Source organism: Mixophyes fleayi, chromosome 4, assembly GCF_038048845.1.
Source record: "Mixophyes fleayi isolate aMixFle1 chromosome 4, aMixFle1.hap1, whole genome shotgun sequence".
Classification (NCBI taxonomy): Eukaryota; Metazoa; Chordata; class Amphibia; order Anura; family Limnodynastidae; genus Mixophyes; species Mixophyes fleayi.
Genome location: NC_134405.1, coordinates 104970361 through 104990322, shown reverse-complemented (window position 1 = coordinate 104990322; position 19962 = coordinate 104970361). Strand labels below are relative to the sequence as shown.

Here is a 19962-nt window from a genome sequence, read left to right as displayed (position 1 = left end):
TGGAAGTGCTGTAGGAAACCCATAGGTGTTTGGCAGAAAGGATGAAGATCCGTGAAGAAGATGGTAATGTCTTCTGGAGCCTGCTGAAAAATGCAGAATTCTTTCTGGGAAACAGGTTGCAGAAAGTGTTTGTTTACAAATGATGATACAGTGCTCAGGAATGCCGCAGGCGTCCATGAGAGGCCTGGATGGCCATGAAATAACACCGACGGACATGGCAAGTGTGACGAAGACCAGATGAGTGACAAAGTATGGCCTTGGGGGGGGGGATGAAGAATTATATTGGTAATCCCCAAAACACGAGAATACTATTACACATGAGCTAAATTTTGATGGTTGTTTGGGGAGGGGGGTTACTGGATATTGAGAAGGAGGAACCAGTCCAAGGGGTAAATGTATCAAACTGAGAGTTTTCGGGCGGGTTTGAAAAGTGGGGATGTTGCCTATAGCAGCCAATCAGATTCTAGCTAGCATTTTGTAGAATGTACTAAAGAAATAATAGCTAGAATCTGATTGGTTTTTCAAACCTGCCGGAAAACTCTCAGTTTGATACATTTACCCCCAAGAGTCCCAAGGTGGAGTTGCTTTTTTGTAAGGAAATATGTTAATGGTGCAGTGGAGGAGGAAACTTAATCAGAATTCCCAACCTCATCGAACATCCCTATAAGGTCTGCTTATTGGCAGTTCTCTGCATTGTGTTTGGAATAGAAGGACCTATGGTGGATCCTGTGTGACATCCCTTTTTTCCCTGTGTGGAGTTGATGAAAATAAGAGCTTCTCCTAACCCTATGCAGGAGAAAAACAAGTGTCTTCATCACATGTCAACCCAATGTAGTACCAAGCACCCTTACAACCCGAGAGGACCTGGTAACGCATCTACCACAGAAACCCCATCCTCCAACCTCACCAAGCTACACGGAAAAGCAAAAGGACATCCTACAGAACAACTCCCAGCCAATCCCAGCATCGCTGATCTGTGGATAACCCCTACAGGGGAGGGATTCTGGCAACATCTGTTCCAGCAACATCTTTAGCACCCCCAACTGGAAAACTTTTCCCGGGAACAGCATAACAACACTGGGTCTACTAAAGTGAAGACTATTCATCTTTATCTTTGGACTTTAAAGCACTGGGGAATTTAAGGAGTGTTGTTTGGGGTGTGGTGAGCACTTGGGGTGTTGATTTAAAGTATATATATTTTTAGTGGCTATTGTTTGCATTAGATGTTCTTTTGTAACAAAGATACTATTGTATCCATCTTCTTTCTTTGACTGTGTAACCATGAATCCCTAGATACCAGTTCTTCTCTCCGGGTTCCTACCCTAATGTCCTGGTATTATGACATAGGTGAATGAGGAGAGAAGAGGGTGATCAATTGTATCAAACGTGGAAGTGGCAGAGCGGTCAAGGAGGATGAGTAGGCTAAAGTGACCCTTTGACTTGTCTATAAGTAGAAATAGGACATTGGTCACTTTAATAAGGGCAGTCTCGGTGGAGAAACGAGGGTGGAAGCCCAACTGCAGATGGTCAAGAAGAGAGCAAGATGAGAGAAAGTGTGTAAGGCTGTGTACCCAATCCACCCAAGTAGTGTGGAAGCAAAGTGAGAAGAAAAATGGTGCGGTAGCTGGAGAAAGAGGTAATGTCCAGAGACGGTTTCTTGAGGATAGGAGAAGTTAGTAAATGTTTGAAGATGGAAGGGAAAGTGTTAGTGGAGAGGTACAGAATGAATAGGTGAGCAATGTACTGGCAAGCATTTTGTGTGTGTGTGTGTGTGTGAGGTGGGGGAGGGAGTTCTGAAGGAGGTGGTGAAGGGAACAGAAAATGTAAAGCCCTTGCCTTCAAGGCAGGAGACATATATTGGGTAGGTAGGTTGAAAGTGGGTGAAGGGTGATGGAACTGGTAATAGGAAATTTTGTGACTGATCGTGTCAATTTTGATGAGCCATGAAAAAAGCAGGGGAGGGTGGTGACTTGACAGTGGCAAAGAGGCAAAAGGGGTTGGTGGACTGGGTGGATATTGGGGATCTATAGTAGGTTTGCTTGGCGAGAGGGTATAGTAAGAGTATAGGATAAACTTATAATGTACAAAGTCTGCATTAAAGCAAGATTTTCTCCCTTAGTGCTCAATTGTACAAAAGCACTTTTTCAGGTGGTGGTATTGTGTGGAGTGCCATGGTTTGATTTTGGATTACCCGAGATGATATGTGGTGTGAATATAATGTAGAAAGAGACTGCAGCATTAGGGCAAGAAAGGTTAAAAATAGGAGAGAGGAGTTGTTCAAGTGATGATAAGAGTACTGGGTCAAGGTTGTTTTAGGTTTCTCTGTGTGTGCACAGATTTGTGTACAGGTGTTGATAAAGGAGGCAAGGTGAGCTTGAATGAAACAAGGTTGTGGTCAGAGGTGGAAAAGCAGAGTTTGAGAAGCTGGAAATGTTGCAGAGATAGGGGAGCACATCGTAGAATAGCTATGGGTGGGGGGTGATGTGCACTGGGAGGAGGAAGTAAGCATGTAGATTAGATGAGTGCCAGTAGGATTGTCAATGGGGATGGTGAAATCACCTAGAATAAGACTAGGTAGGTTAGTGGAAAACTAAAAAAAGCCAGCCCAAATTGACAAGGAGTTGGGAAACCGGACCTGGGGGTGATAGATGACAACAGTCCGAGGACTATTCCAATACTGTGTCAGTCACCTGTTTGAAGAGTGTGGGAGAAGGAAGGAGAGAGCTGCAGGGGAAGCAGTGTGAAAAACAGGGAGACAGGTTTTATTCATAGAACAGAAAATGAAGGAAGTGAGAATGGAAAAGTTTGTAAATTAATGCAAGTTTGTTGAAAACATATCTAGCGTTTCAGAGCTCACAGGAAAGGAAGTGAAAGAAAAGTGGAGAGATGGAAAAGAGTTACATATTAGTGGGAATTTTTGTAATGGAATAAGGAATGTGAACAGGCAGTGACAAGAGTGTATGGAACTGAGAATCTGAGACAGGAAGTATAGAAGGGAGGGGTGGTGGAGGTAAGTGAGAACAGAGTGGAGCAATGTGTGTATAGAAGTGTGGGGAGAAAAAAGAAGAAATACAGTATGATATAAGTGGCAATTGAAATCATACATGATAAAGTGTAAAGGTTATTATTAAACCATGGTAAATTACAGAAAATGAGCACATGAGGGCGCTGTGCAAGGTTAAGTAGCTAGTATCGGTTGACGGTAAGGTCACGAATACAAAAGTTACAAAACATTGTGATAAAGCAGTTTTAGGAAGCATAGTTTGCCAACATATCTATAGGAAGTGTCTAGGCAGTACACAAAGCAGGTGAATGAGGTGGAGGGTAACAGGATTTCACAGCAGAGTGTTGGGAGTTGTCCTCCTGTAGCATTGTTCCCATGTAGTGTATTCCTCTCCACCTCCTGCATAACTCTGAGTTTGGTTATATAAATCTTAATACGCACACTTGTAATAAACAAACACCCAGTTCGTCTCTGCCACAACACGGCTGTCTTCATTACAATATAGAGTGGTAGTTTGTAGGGATGGCCACTGCTCGCTCTTTGGTGAAGTTCCTTCAATGTTTTGAGGCAGATATTCGGTGAACTGTGCTACATTCTTCAGCTAACTGATGTGGAAAAATATTTGGGGAACTGGCATTATATGAAAGCTTTAGTTTTATTTCAGCAGGCCTTGGACTGGTCCGGTGACTACATGTAGACAGATATTTCTTGGAACTATTAACTCGATATCCCCAATGATAGGGTAACTGCAGATCCCATAGTGTTTTCATAATGATTACAAACTTTCCTCTATTAATTGTAGCTCTAAAGAGGTTCGCATATAACAGTAGTGTCTGAAAAGGGCACCCTTTAATATGTATGTGTAGAACATCCATGTGACCATTAGGAAAGATAGAGCCTTAAGTTGTGGTAGCTGGTTGATCTGATCAATTGAAAGGACCAGCTCGAAACAAATCAGCATGATTACTTGAAATAGGCAGCTGGAGGATGCAGCTGGCTGGAAAAGTTAAACCTGTTCATTGTAACTTTAGACAATCCTTGCAGAAGCTGCTCAGTTTGTCAATTACTTGTCCAAACCCAGTTTAGGCAATGGCACAGCCAGCATCACTCCTAGCGAGGCAAAATCCAACCTCCTGAGTAGGCAAGCAGCTATGACAACCAGCTGCCACTGCTACATAATCTGTAGCTACTTTAACTATGTAGTTATGCTGCTGCTGCTGCTGCCTCAATTTGCTGCTGGCAGTAGCACTGAAAGCACCATTCCTTGCATTCCATCCAAGTATGGTGGGGATTTCTGAGGAATAGTGTGGCCAAGTGACCTTCCACTAGTTGTGAGCAGAGCTAGATTAACTCAATGGGCTTTCTGGGCTACAGCCCAGGGTCCTTGGACAGCTGGGGGTCCCTAAGAAAAATTTTCATGCACTCTCTATTTTTTTTTCAGAATGTCGGCTTTTCTGCCCCCAGTCCTGACTGTCACTGTATGCGGCCATTCCCTTTAGACAGCTAACAGCAAATCTGATGTCCCTGATAGTGCAGGCGTGTTGCGCAGTGAGCTGCTTAGTGAGGAGGTCTCATGATACTATGTCATAGTCTCACGAGACCTCCTAACTAAGCAGCGCACCATGCCCACACTGACAGGGCAAGAAGAAGAGGTGCCGCCTGGAGCCTGCTGCAGTGAAGAGCAGAGGACCAGAACACAGCAAGTAGGTAAGTGCTGTTTTTCTATATATCAGGGGGGGAGGGGGAGCAAAGTACAGAGTTGATACATTGGGGGGCTGAGGGCATGTCTTAATTAGGAGGGTGTGCATGTGTAATATGTGGAGGGGGACCAGTAATATCAGATGGGGCCCTCACAGTACCTGTAGCCCAGGGCCTATAATTTCTTAATCTGGCCCTGGTTGTGAGGTTTGTTTCAGGCAGGCCTGTTATTCTAATGTTGTTTCTGCAAGACCTGTCAGCACTGCCCACAATTTTATCTTCCATTTTAGATATGAGCCTTTCTTTATCTTCATGGGTGTTTTGTGATTCCACAAAGTCTGCAAATTCTTCTTTACAGCTCTGCTACAACGGTCCTTATTTCTTTAATTGAGTCCTTGAAATCATAGTAAATATCCTCTCTTTATAAGGCTTGCATGGTGTTGCGGATGACTGGTAAATAAAATGAGGGCTGTCAAGCTAAAGCTCAGTGTGCTTGGGTTGGCTTTTCCCAGTTGTATACCTGTGCGGCCGCCATCTTGGTCCTCCTGCTGCTTCTCCAAGTGTTGTAGAAAGAATTTAAAGATTTGCATTTCTGGCTTGCTCTTATGATTTGCATGTGTTAAGGTAGTGGTCAGTTGAAAGCCCGTAGATAATTTTAACACCTAGGGGTAAATGTATCAAGCTGAGATTTTTCCGGCGGGTTTGAAAAAACCAATCAGATTCTAGCTATCATTTATTTAGTACATTCTACAAAATGATAGCTAAAATCTGATTGGTTGCTATAGGCAACATCTCCACTTTTCAAACCCGCCGGAAAACTCTCACCTTGATACAATTAGGGTAAATGTATCATACCCCAGTTTTTTCAACTCGCTGGGAATCGGCGAGTTGACAGCTAAAATTTAAAGCGGCGCTTGCTTGTAAAGGCAGCACTTGCCCTTACAAGCCAGCGCCGCTTTAAATTTTAGCTGTCAACTAGCTGATTCCCGGCGAGTTGAAAAAACCGGGGTATGATACATTTACCCCCTAGTGTGCTTGAAAATGTTTGGATTATGACTCCATGCAGGTCAGCTCCCACTGAATTCTTCACAAATTTTTGATCATTTATAAAGATAACGCCTTTCACTTGGTACTAATTTTGGCTTAGTTGTCTTAACAGATACTATCTTCAGATATAATTGACACAAGTCAAACCTTCAGCTTTGCTTCTTCAAATAAACATTAATATCACAAATAGGTTTCTGGAAACTTAATCGAGCATACCACTCTCATCTACCTACCAGGACACTGAAATGATTATTTGATCCAAAACTGAGTTTTAGGTTTTGTGTGGAATTAAACAGGAGTGGTTATGGGACGCTGTCCTCACTCCTGCCAGCAGTATTTTTGTTGGGAAAACACATTGCTTGTATTTAAAAAAACAACAACCAAAATACCTGCAATCAGAAGCAAAGACATCTTCCCTCGATTGTGGTCGGCCCTGTAAGACCTCCCGTACTGGGTGGACAGTGGCAACAAGGGTAAGTAGTAATATATATTCACGTTTATCTTCTCTAATTACAACCAAAACTAAATTTTCAGATTTAGACAGAATTAGCCTTTAATGCTGGCCTCAAAAGCTGTGATATTGCTGCAAATATTGGTTTCACTCACCTCTCACCTGGACTGCAGTATCTCTACCTTGTCCCCCAGTGCCACCATTCCTCATACAAAAGAGTCGCTGCAGGATTTACATACTTATCACTGCAGAGACTGTCACTATGCCAGTGACAGCTGGAACCCAGGAACTGCAGAAGAAGGAATATGTCCCTTCTGCCTATACATCTTGTGTCGTCACTGGTATATTCCAAATGTCGACTGAAGATGGAAGTGCCTGATAATAAGGTTCACTGTTTGTGTCCTCCTACAATGATTAAGTGAAGAGTTGAAGCAAGTCTCAGAGAGGGTTGTGTGTAGGTGTGCTCAGTGGGCATAGGAACATCCCTATCTGTACATATTTTTGTCCAAATCACCTCTTCCTATCTCCTTAACAATTGTCCCCCATTGATCTATAGAACTGTATGAATAACCTCCTCCATATAGAAAGCCTTGTGTCTACATTCAATACAAAATCATCCACTCTCTGAATTACATATCGAATGTACACTTCCATTGTTTTATTTGTTGTATTATACAGACATATGTAGTTATACATAAATGTGTACTTGAAAGGGTGATGTGTTTTTGTGCATTATGTCTATTCAATTGAGCAACAAGTTGGATGCATGAACTTTCTCTTATATAGAGGTGCACTTGACATCACATCAGTTTCATAGAAGCCAGACATTACTGCTTTGCAGTGGAAGGCTGGCCTGGGGCGCATGGGGGGCATTTGCCCCCCCCAGGCTGGTCCAATAATAGACTACCTTGGGCTGGATCACTGGGCCATCTGCATTTTTTTCCTTTAAAATAGACTGCTGTGTTGTGTTTTGCCCCCAGGCTAAAATTTGCCAGCCCTCCCCGTTACTTTGTGTTATTGGGGGCCCTGCTCCTTTCACTATTATCTATCAGTCTGGTACTTTCTGCTTGCCTCCATTTCCCCTTCCTATAACATGCCACTGCCCTTTCACATGCAGCCTGTCCTCACTCAGGCCATGCCACCGTCTCTATTTCCCATTATATAATGTAGACTTAGTCTGAGGTGTTAAGTGCATATTGTCGCTAACCAATAACGATTGTCGAATCTCGATTTGTGTTTCCAACGCACAAAGATTTATTCTCAAAGTAGCAGTAGATATTCAAGCGAAAACTATAATAAGTACAGCCATTACTTATCGCAGGCGCTCTGGATCCAGTGTACAGTCATTCGAACCTGAAGTCTGGGGATGAGATGTCTGCACACTAGATGAGGAGCTGCTGTTTATATGCACACAGAAATACAGTTAAACAATGCAGAATGGTATAGCTTGCTTCTATTGGTCCAGGTTTCAGGAAGGTCCAAGGGGTTGTCAATCATTGGCTAGTTCAACCTAAAGAATCCAAAGGAGGGGGTCATCTCCTCAGGGGGGTATGCTCCGATCTTCCCGCCAAGATTCCTTAGTCTTAAATAGTTCATAATTCCCTATCATTCATAACTTGCGTATGCACTCTGTGATTCCTTCGCAGAGTGGCCCGGACAGTTGCAAATGTTAAGAGGAGTATTATGATACCACACATGATATGATTCCTTCAACCTGTACCATATGTTTTACTGATATGCATATAACTTATGATATTACACATAAATACTACTATATTTCGACATAAATGACTGTGTTGCAACTACCATTAATGTGTACTATTTTACAAGTGTGCGTGTGTGTGCGAATGTATGTAAAAGACTAAATACTGTTGTTTCCACGTGTTGCAGCTGCGTACGCCCTTTTACGCCGTAGCGTGCCCTACGCATCTTTTCAGACAAAGACAACCAAGTTTGCTCAATTTTAATTGAAATGACTTTATCCAATATGCTGACTTCGACAGCTCCACCCTTTGATAGTGTAATAAACTATCACCTAATCACCATTTCAAGTTCAGGGTTATACAACACTTCTTCACAGACCATGATCTCGGTATCTGGTACCACCCTTTCAGTTTCAATCTCAGTGTTTCTCCTAGACCATTTTCCACACTTCAACACAGTAGGAACACATTTGACACATAAACCAATCGCTAAGATGACACCCAGTATAAGGAGAAGGAGCTTACCTACACTAGCAACCATTTCCTGTACCCACTCCCCCAGACCGGAGAACCATTTCACAGGGTTCAACCACGAGAACCAACCTGCCACCTTTTCCCCGACCTCATATAACCATATAACGAAGAATTATGGTTCCTTCGAAATTCCCATTTCAGTTGCAGAATTTCATCCATCTTCCGGTCTATAACCTCCTTAGGGTCATCTGTATTATTGATGATGTACATGTAACATTTGACACCGAACTGGGTGGCCAGTGTTACACAGTACCCACCAGTAATAGAGGTGAGATAATTTAGTACCAGTCTATGTTGCACCAACTCCTTCTTGTACGCTTGTAGCTCCCTTCCAGTATACCTGAAAGTGTCATCATACATCTCGATGATATTATCTATTAATTTAGCTAGGTCTTGGATATATTTAAAGTTTAATGTTCCCCGAGCGGTCCTGGTGAGATCTAGAGCAACCATAACTTGAAACCCAGCGGTTTCACTAATCAATTTTGTAGCTATGGGATCCTCACCAGGAATCATATTTCTCTTGGCACGGTGTTCATACTGTGTGTGTATGTATGGTGGTGATGTAGTCTTGTGAATACCAACCATTTCTTCATGAGTAATAGTCATGATTTCAGGAACCAGTTTAGCTAAGAAACACAAGCCCTTGGAACTCGGAGTCACCCAGGAATAAGTTTTTTTCCCACAAACAAAGTACACATCATCGGGGAGAACATAAGGAACAGTATGTCCATTAATTACATCACACAGAGTTTCGATAAAACTACCCATCCCTAGTGTCTCCATTTGCTCAAGACACGTGTCAGCATGGATGACATTTTTACAATTATCTATAGAGACTTTTCCAATGGATACTTTCTTATGTTTGGTTACACGCCCTAATTTGTGACTTCCGTCAACATTCCTGCTTATTGGTGGCCTCAGTCTCTCTCCAAAATGAGCGTGGCGAGCCATTGTCTGATCTGATAGGTCAGCTTCCCAATTCTCCAGACGCTTTGCATGAGAGATATTTAGACACAGCAAAGATCTGTCTACAGAGTATTGTCGAAGCGTCAGACTAGGGGACCTAGTGTTGTTGTACCTCCCCTCTATGGGCCTCCCACCCCTCAATTCGAGTACTTCGGAGATGTTTAATGGGAATGGCACTAGTCCTATGTTATGCTGCCACTGCGGCACATGAGAGCACACCCAGCACTCGGTTTGGTTTAGCACCTTACCCACAAGGGAGTGATAATCCTCCAAAGGATGCCCGCCCACATTCAGATTACCGGTGGACTGACATCGCTGGATGCATCTCTCTTCAACTAGGGAGTCACAGAACTTGCAGATACAATACTCATCAGACAATAGCCCCTCACACTGCCTCCGAGTTCCCGAACTAGCAGACCTTTTCATAACCCCTGGACCAAGCTTGATGATGGACTGCTCTGGGTATTCTAATAACTTTTCCTCAACCTCCATTTCATCCGTATCACTGCCAGAGCCTTCCTCTATCCTCCTTCACAAAAATAGAATGTCCTAGAAAAAGTAAAAACAAGGAAAATCCTGGAACAAAAGAAAAACAAAAACCGCCACTCCATAGCTGGAAAGATAGTTCTGATGCAACGTCTCTGGCTCAGGTGTCTTGGCTGCGGGCCTTAGGTCTCCCGGAACAGATTTACGAGTGACAGATCTGTGTCGTCGGTCTCAGTTTTATCTCGCACTTTCTCCGGGTTATTGACTCTCCTGCAGTGGGTGGAATGGACCCAAGTGTCTCTCTCTGCAACCTTCAGTGATGTAGTACTGGTCAGCAGCAGTTGGTACGGGCCTTCCCAACAGTCTGTTAAACAACCTGAACGTAAGAAATTGCGGATCATAACATAGTCCCCAGGTTCAACATCATGACAATTCGTTTCTGGCATACCAGGTGACAGCATTTTGAGTTTTTGTTGTTTCAGCTGTCTGCTCATTTTTATAAGATATTGCACAGTCACTTCATTATTACACTTTAAGTCGTCTTGCGGACTCACGATCAAATGAGGTTGTCATCCGAACAGTATCTCGAAGGGGGACAGATTAAGAGGAGGTCTAGGAGTGGTTCGAATGCTATAGAGGACCAACGGCAAAGCCTCAGGCCATGCCAACCCAGTTTCAGCCATTACCTTACCAAGCTTGTTCTTTATAGTACCATTTACTCTCTCCACCTTACCACTGGCTTGTGGTCGGTAAGGGGTGTGAAGTCTGCTACCGATTCCCATGAGTTTACACATATTTTGGAAGATATCACCAGTAAAGTGGGTACCCCTATCACTTTCAATGATTCTAGGGATACCGAACCTACATACAAAGTCTTGTACAATTTTCTTTGCAGTGAACACAGCAGTATTAGTGGCTGCCGGATATGCTTCTACCCAACCGGAAAACACATCAATACACACTAGCACATACTTTAGATTCCTGCACGGTGGTAATTGGATATAGTCAATTTATATTACCTGAAAAGGTCCGTCTGTAGGAGGGATGTGGGATGGCTCAGTTGGAATAGTTTTCCCACCATTTTTCCTCAAACAAGTAAGACATGACATTGCCTTCTTACCAGCCTGAGAGGAAAATCCGGGAGCACACCAGTATGCTCTCACCAGTTTGCACATACCTTCTTTACCCAGGTGAGTCAGATCATGTGCTGCTTCAGCCAGGCTTGGATAGTAAGTTCGGGGAGCTACAGGCTTACCTTGTCCATCCTTCCAGAGTCCTGAGGACTCTTGACCACATCCCTTCGCCTTCCAGACCGCCTTTTCCTGCAGGGAACACAAATCTTGCATTTCAATTAATTTCTGCATGTCTAATGTCTGAAAAACCATCATAGTCTCGGTCGATACAGTCATAGGTTGCCCTGCTGCCCATTTAGCAGCTTCGTCCGCCCTGTTATTGCCCAGTGACACTGGGTCTTCATCAAAGGTATGGGCTTTGCACTTTATGACGGCTACTGTTCTGGGTAACTGTATCGCTGTCAGAAGTTCTTTTATGTGTTGTGAGTGTGCCACTGGCGTACCTGCTGCTGTCGTAAAGTTTCTAAGACGCCAAAGGGCCCCAAAATCGTGCACTACCCCGAAGGCGTACTTAGAGTCAGTATATATATTGGCTGATTTACCCTCTGCCAATTCACACGCTCTCCTTAATGCTACTAGTTCCACCACCTGGGCTGAGTGAGGTGGGCCAAGGGGTTCAGCTTCTACCACATCCTGATTGTCTACAACAGCGTAACCAGTACATAGCTCTCCCGTCTCTGTCTGTCTATGACAACTCCCGTCTGTATAAAACGTAAAATCTACATTTTCTAAGGGGGTGTCACGTATGTCGGGCCTTGCAGTAAAGGTCTGATTCAGGTGTTCCATACAGTCATGCGTGTCAGTACTCTTGCCTAACTCATCATCGACCAGGGTCTCCTCACCTCCCACCCTTTGTGTCTCTAGAGACACATATGGAAGGTATGTAGCTGGATTTAAGGTGCTACATCATTTTAATAGATACTGTGGGATTTTTGGAGCTATCCTACCACTTTTTAGATTGACCATGACAGGGGCTACGTTTGCCATCAGTCCAGTGTCCTGTCCATCTCTGGTCCATAGTGAACCTGGTATTTCCAGCAACATCCCCTTTACTTGAGATGGACTTTGTTCTATAACAGGAGAGTGTAACATTAACCTTTGAGGGGTGTCCAATATATCCTGTACCTCATGTGCGACTTTCTCCGGTATATCTAAGAACACACCATCTGGAGTACAGTATATGACACATCCCATTTTACATAACAAGTCTCTTCCCAGCAAGTTAGTAGGAGCCGCCGCAGCCAAGAGAAATGAATGCTTGGTATGCAGGGGCCCGATAGTAACTTCAGCAGGTTTAGTTAGTGGATAATGCAACACTCTTCCCGTTACCCCATAGCTGGAACAGTTTTACTGGTCACCTGTAGATTGAAAGGAGAGGTTATCACAGATCGGGCCGCCCCTGTATCTACAAGAATAGTTTGCTTCCTACCAGCTATGTAAACTATCATTGTTGGTTCTTCTATCTGACTCTCAGTTAACCTCACTGGCTGTAGACTACAGGTATGACCTGACCCCTAGCGCTGACTATCTTTTTCCCGCGCAGCATTTGCTGCTATAATATACGCGGGTAGATGGGAGTCTTCTAATCTATGAAAAATCCCCTTTGGAGGATATCTACGTGACCCACCCGTATGTGTATACTGTCTTTTTTTTTTTTTTACAATCTCTTGCGAAATGGCCTTCTTCATTACACTTGAAACACCTGATTATTCTATATTTCTTATTATGTTGGTTGTATGCTGGTGGTCGTGTATGCACTCCATCTAAAGCCTGTATACTTACCGTCATTAACCTATCACTTTTCTCTTCCTTTTTTCTAAAGAGGTTTTTGTCATGCTCCACAGCAGACTCCCTATGAGAATCTACTGTGATGCCTCTCTAATTAGGTTATGTGTTCTGTACTCTTGTCTTTAAATTTTCTCTAAGGCCATCCATTAACACTCCTACAGCTACCTCTCTGTGATGTGGGTCCTCACCTATGTTGGATATCCCAGTGAACCGTGTTATCGCTGCTATAACTCTAGCAAAGTAATCTGAGGCTGTTTCACTATCCTTTTGTTTTATGATGAAAATCTTACTCCAATTTACCACTACTGGAAAATAGATGGCTAAATGTTTGACAATTTGTTCTATATTCTCTTGGTTAATCTCATCAGTCAAGGTGTCATCTTCATCCAACAAACAATCTTTAATACATTTTTGTATGTCAGTATTGGGAGGAAGACACGCCCTCAACACTACCCGCCAATCCTTATTGGTTGGTTCGTGTGCATTTCCTAAGTCTTTAACAAATTTCTGACACTTTGCCAACTCTTTTCTAGGATCTGGGAATTCAGTCATAATGGAACGTAATTCTGATCTAGTCCAGGGACAATGCATTGTAAAATCCTTTAAGGAACTACACCATCCTTGTCCGCCTTCCCATTGGGAACTGATATTGTGCGGACTGGATACGCACCCACTGGTTCACTGTCTTCAGAAGACACTACAGGATTTGCTGTTTCAAGATTTAGACTGCTATCACTCCTAGTGATCACACTACTGTCGCCTATCTCAGCCATTGCTCCTTTCCCATACTTACGCTAAACCTGTAGCATATAAACAGCATGAGCAATGGCTGAAATCACAGTGGGTTCATCTTCATCTTCTGTAACACTGGTTTTAAACTGGCTTAAGACAGGATATAACTTAGCAATTTCTCTTTTTTCAGTTTTAATAACGGCTGTACTTACCCCTCCCGCCACATAAGGTGGCGGAGGCGTGCTTGCGCTGGGTTCTCCACGCTTCTCAACGGCTACTTCCGCCGTGTGCGCACTTTTCGCCACGCCTACTTCCGCTGTGCATTCGCTGCTCTGCCACAATTTTAAACAATCATTATGTTTATTCCTCACTTTCGTTGACTTAATCAACCATACTTTATCTTTAACAGTATTTAGTACCTCTGCATTAAAACTTCCTATTGTTGGGAAAGGCCTATCACAATCTTTGGTCATCTTGACCCACGTGTCACAATATACAGTTGCGTATGCACCATATTTCTTACACATGAGAAACCTCGCTGAACCAATAGGCCCTTCCTTAGGCAGTACACTGGCCATCTCTAGCGTATGCTTAGCACCCATGTTGAACAATACCTTCTACACGGAACACAGACACACCGCAATGCTCTGTTCTTTCCACCCAACAATTTCAACCCTGTTGCTACAATCCCCGCTAGAGATCTCTAATGCCCCGGTGGACGTATTTCCAAATAGTCGCGTCCACTCGCTTACTCTTGTTCCAAACAAGAATCCCTAACACAGAAATAGTTCCTCGATAGCCCGGCTATCTCAAATTTCTGTTGACTTTATTATAACTGGTAGCACCAAGTCGATACAATCAACCAGCCTTTCCAATATAATTCCTCCACGCACTTCCAATTTTACCCTCGCGGTTGTGTTTACCGTGCGGTTAGATCGCACCGCCTACTAATAATAATTATCAGTATGCCTTGCGATCTATTGGTGGCGATTCGCGAAAACCAGGTTTTCGCACTCGGTATACCTGCCCTGTATACCGGCCTTCAGTTGGGCAACCTGCCTCGTCAGACAGCAACTGAGCACAATCCGCAATAAAACAGTGTATCTACGTTAAAACATCACACACTATACACCTTTTCTGCGCAGAAAATCAAAAGTTCCCAACAATAGTAATAATGTCTCAAAGGCTTTCACAAGTAATTATACTATACACATATAATAACTATCAAAACGATTGTTTAACCACGTGGCAAATCTACCGGAAGTCCACGTACGCACAGCAGGAAATACACATACGCTAAGCAATGCAATACAGTTAAAACGCACAATGACAATATAAAGAAGCAGTTTTCTCTTTTGTCCCTAGGTTCCAGTTAGTGTGCCCTAGACAATGCAAAACGGACATTCGGTTTCAAAACAGAGTAAAATTCAGGTTTTGAACACATTGCGTTTTTACCCGTATATGACGCGTCTCCACCCTTTGTTGCGGAACCAAAATCCGTTGGTCTTGTGTATCGTCCAGCAACGAAACCTCCAAAACTCACGAGCCCCCAAATTAAGTGCATATTGTTGCTAACCAATAACGATTGTCGAATCTCGATTTGTTTCCAACGCACAAAGATTTATTCTCAAAAAGTAGCAGTAGATATTCAAGTGAAAATTATAATAAGTACAGCCGTTACTTATCGCAGGCGCTCTGGATCCAGTGTACAGTCATTCAATCCTGAAGTCGGGACGAGAAGTCTGCACACTAGATGAGGAGCTGCTGTTTATATGCACACAGAAATACAGTAAAACAATGCAGAATGGTATAGCTTGCTTCTATTGGTCCAGGTTTCAGGAAGGTCCAAGGGGTTGTCAATCATTGGCTAGTTCAACCTAAAGAATCCAAAGGAGGGGGTCATCTCCTCAGGGGGTATGCTCCGATCTTCCCGCCAAGATTCCTTAGTCTTAAATAGTTCATAATTCCCTATCATTCATAACTTGCGTATGCACTCTGTGATTCCTTCGTAGAGTGGCCCAGACAGTTGCAAATGTTAAGAGGAGTATTATGATACCACACATGATATGATTCCTTCAACCTGTACCATATGTTTTACTGATATGCATATAACTTATGATATTACACATAAATACTACTATATTTCGACATAAATGACTATGTGTTGCAACTACCATTAATGTGTACTATTTTACAAGTGTGTGTGTGTGCGAATGTATGTAAAAGACTAAATACTGTTGTTGCCACGTGTTGCAGCTGCGTACGCGCTTTTACGCCGTAGCGTGCCCTTTTACGCCGTAGCGTGCCGTTCGCATCTTTTCAGACAAAGACAACCAAGTTTGCTCGATTTTAATTAAAATGACTTTATCCAATATGCTGACTTCGACAGAGGGTATAATATATTCTAGACAATAGAAGCTGCATTGCACAAACAGGTCCCTATAAGCACAAAAAAACTCCCCTTTTGCACAAATATATCCTCTTTGTACATGTAATTGCCCCATGCAAAGATAAACTTTCCCTATTTAATCTATATATACGAGGTATGTCTATTAAATAACGAGACTGTGATTCCACCTAGTAAACAAAGCAGTGAGAACCGGTTATAACTGCATACGTAGTAACCTTGAACAGGTCTGAACCTGCATGACAAGCTGCAACACTCTATGGGAGGTATTCAATTGACGGCGGATTCGCCAAAAATCCCGTGCTCGAAAAATATTACCGTTATTACGGTAATCCTGTGCGGGAAAACCGTTAATACTGTAATTTACTCGCTGGATCCCTGAGCTGCGAGCTGAAATTCAGCGAGATATTACCGTATTAACGGTAATATTTTTCGAACGGGCGATTTTCAGCGATCCCGCCGTCAATTGAATGTGCCCCTATGAGTTGATTGTGAGTCGCCATTTAGTTTGGTTGTGTTTTCTGTAGAGTGCCAAACAATGCTAAGTTTAAAAGTTGAACAATGTGTCAATTTGAAATTTTTAGTAAAATTGCACAAAACACCAACAGAATGTTTTCAAATGTTTACTACGGCCTATGGGAATGACTCCCTGTCTCGTGCGCGAGTGTTTGAGTGGTGGCACAAAAGATTTAGCGAGGGACGTGAGAATGTTGAAGATGATGAATGCTCTGGACGACCTTGCACTTCAAGAACCAAAGAAAATGTAGAAAAAAATTAGTAAGATTGTTCGAAAAGACCGCCGACTCAGTGTTCGAATGATAGCTGAATCTGTGAACATTGACAAGACCCCGTATGGAAAATTTTGCGTGAGGAACTTAACATGACGAAAGTTTGTGCAAAGATGGCCCCAAGGGTTCTCACACCAGAGCAAAAGGAACGTCACAAGGAATGTTGTGTTGACATTCTGCAGCAACTTGACACAGATCAAAACCTGTTTCATAAAGTAATCACTTGTGATGAGACCTGGATCTTTCAGTACGATCCTGAAACCAAATGACAGTCAATGCACTGGAAAACACCGTCATCACCAAGAATGAAAAAAGCAAGTCAAAATTGAAAGCAATGCTCTTTGTTTTTTTCGATATCAAGGGTGGTAATTTTGAAAGAATGGGTTCCAGAAGGCACAACAGTTAATCAGCATTATTATAAGGAAGTTTTGCAAAAGCTGAGAGAAAGATTCAGAAAGGAACAGCCGCAACTGTGGAAAAATGGTTTCTTTCTTCACCAGGACAATGCGTCTGCTCACACAACACTTTCTGCTAAGCAGTTTTTGACCGACAAACACATTACTACACTTGAATATCCTCCATATTCGTCCGATTTAGCATCTTGCGATTTTTATATTTTCCCAAAAGTTAAATCAGTGCTTAAAGGAACACATTTTGAGTCAGTTGATGCTGTAAAGAAGAAAACGACAGATGTGTTGAAACAAGAACCAGAAATTGATCTGCTCCATGCCTTCGACCAGTGGAAAACAAGACTACAGCGATGTATTAGTGCAAATGGGGAGTATATTGAAGGGGAATCAGTCTCGTTATTTAATAGCCATACCTTATATATATATATATATATATATATATATATATATATATATATATACCATATATATATATATATATATATATATCTATATATCGAAGAAGTTTGTGTTTGTTTGTTAGTGATATCTTCCACAGCTCTCAAAGTAAAGCTACCAAATCTTACATAGTTATTTAGTATCGAAAAAGTAACCTATTACAGCACATGGCGACAAAGCAAAAAATATTGAAAACATTTTTGGTTTGTAAACATTTGTTTGACTGCTGGAAGGAAACCTCACCACAACACAACAACAATGCGACAATGCAACAAATCTTATTTACTAAATAGCATTTTTGGTCTATTTACCAAATAATTTGGTAATATATAAAACCTGCTACACATTACAAATTGGACCCGTACAACGCCGGGTGACCCTTCTAGTAATTATTAATATCTATGACACATTTATTTTTAAGGCCAATTCAAGTTAATGGGGTTTCTACATGCAGTGCACAACCCCATTGAAATATATGGCTTATAGGAATTAATGGTCAATTGACTTGAATGAAAGAAATACAGAACAACACTGTGTTAACACTTTATGGGTGCATATACAGTGCTATCCCAAAGAGACCAATAGAGTTTTTCAATGGCACGAAACTAAAGTATAAACACAGAAATAGAATGGGTTTTATGCTAGATACTGATTGCATTTAGACATCAGTGGGCAATAGCCCTAAATCAAGTGTGTTCTAATAGTCAGAGTAGTTCACACGTTTGCGTGTGACTAGAACGCATATCAAAATACAGATCATTTAGAAGTGTTTTTATTATTGAAAACATTTAAATATCTTTATTCCAAATTTCCTCCATACTAATGCAAATTGAAAAAAAATATTCTCAATGTAACTAACCCATATCAAAAGGCTGAGGCTGTTCCTTCCGATCAGGTATAAGTAACATGTCCAAGTCAAGACGGCAATCAGACTGTCATTTGTGAATGCGCTGTGAGGGAAAGTCAGAGCAATAGTGCGTGCGCCCCCAATGCTTTAGAAAACCTGATGTGCGCAGGCGCGGACAGGGCCCTATCAGTCTTGTATTGTCACTTGTTGCTATGCAGAGCTAGACAGAAAGAAGCCGCATCTGAGCACACAGGCACCACGTACGGTCATAGCGCTGCCCCTGTCCCAGGCTCTCTTATGAAATAAGGCGGTCACGGAGCCGGCCCACTCCTGCTCAGCTTGCCTATTGGGAATAAGGGACGGACAGGAAGTGAAAACCCGGAAAGAAGCGGTTCCCGTTCCTGGTACCTGTGTGCGGCTTTGTATACAATAAATCCTGGCCCGGCTGCTGGTGTTCCTGACTGACAGCTGAGGAATGGGCTCTATCAGCCTGCTGAGCCTCTTATTACTGCTGCATCTGCCTCAGGTAATGTGCCAGGACAGCCACAGGCAGGGGGTATACTGCACAGATATTCATAACAGAGAGACACTATCTACCAGCACTGGTTAATCATGTTGTGTAGCACAACTTGTCTATCTGGTTTACAAGTGATCCACTGTTGAAAGCCCTTATTAAAAGAACAGGTTTAGGGAATCTGTCTGGGGCAGTTTATGATTGGGCTTATAGCTCTACTTGTCACAGAGCTATATACTGCCAATGGTGCGCATATACTGTTCTGTCATCACCATACACAGATCTATAGGCATTAGTCATGACCGACTGTTTACCAATTGTGCACACAGTCTGTGTCAAGGATAAGTGTCAGATGTTGATTGAGATTGGACATACTTTTAGGACCATACATCCTGAGATCTGTGGACATCTAGGTCCCATGCAGCATATTTGCCATTTTATTTCTATTTTTTTTTATATACAATGTTGTTTTTTTCTTTTTGTTTTTATTTTGGTGTGTTTTTAAAGTTTAAAAAAAGTAAATATGCGGATCTGAAGATAGAAATCATTATTCCTAGACCATTTGTTCCTTTTCTTATGTTCAGTTGTTATGCTTTCCATTAGCTTTTTTCCCAATGCCACTTATAACATTTTTACACGTTTTAACACATTGGAATATAAACAAAAGCTGGTAAAAGCGCATTGAGCGCATTTGCGTCTGATATGTGTTTTACTAGTGTTAAAACCTGCGTCCAATATGCCAGTGGGTAAGAAGGTAACAAGATGGCAGATCTGCTACTTAGTTAAAGCCGCATCCACACTAAATTCAGACAGAAAGCTGCATCCAAACTAAATTCAGACACAAAGCCACATCCACACTAAATTTAGTGTGGATCCGGCTATTTGTGTGAATCTTGATTTTTGTGTGATGTTAGTATAGATCAGTTTTTGTTTTTTTGTAAATTTAGTGTGGATTCTGGTGTGTTGTGTGGATCCGATATTTACCCTCTTCCACTACATAGGAGGTAGATAGG

General features: G+C 42.3%; 2 protein-coding genes across 5 annotated transcripts in view; one reads left to right on the top strand and one right to left on the bottom strand.

Moving 5' to 3' along the window:
- Positions 1 to 7430: 7430 nt before the first annotated feature.
- LOC142151874 (uncharacterized) lies at positions 7431 to 18688 on the bottom strand. 2 transcript variants are annotated; one of them, XM_075207942.1, is made up of 2 exons: positions 18448 to 18688; positions 7431 to 10268 (listed from the first exon to the last, which is right to left on the bottom strand). In XM_075207942.1, exon 2 carries the CDS (start codon positions 9896 to 9898, stop codon positions 8489 to 8491), a length of 1410 nt encoding a protein of 469 aa, XP_075064043.1. In that variant the 5' UTR covers positions 9899 to 10268; positions 18448 to 18688; the 3' UTR covers positions 7431 to 8488. The 2 variants fall into 2 exon arrangements, 1 of the variants encoding a protein (XP_075064043.1); XR_012691260.1 differs by lacking the exon at positions 7431 to 10268 and adding an exon at positions 15859 to 16995 and having other exon boundaries at positions 18448 to 18664.
- Positions 18689 to 18730: 42 nt separating this feature from the next.
- Positions 18731 to 19962, top strand: part of SPPL2A (signal peptide peptidase like 2A) — a 42201-nt gene continuing 40969 nt past the window's right edge. For 2 of the 3 annotated variants that reach the window (XM_075207940.1, XM_075207939.1), the window contains exon 1: positions 18736 to 18961. In XM_075207940.1, coding sequence (XP_075064041.1) covers positions 18911 to 18961 — 51 coding nt within the window. In that variant the 5' untranslated portion in view covers positions 18736 to 18910. Of the gene's footprint in view, positions 18962 to 19962 lie in introns of all 3 variants that reach the window. The other variant, XM_075207941.1, reaches the window with a different exon arrangement.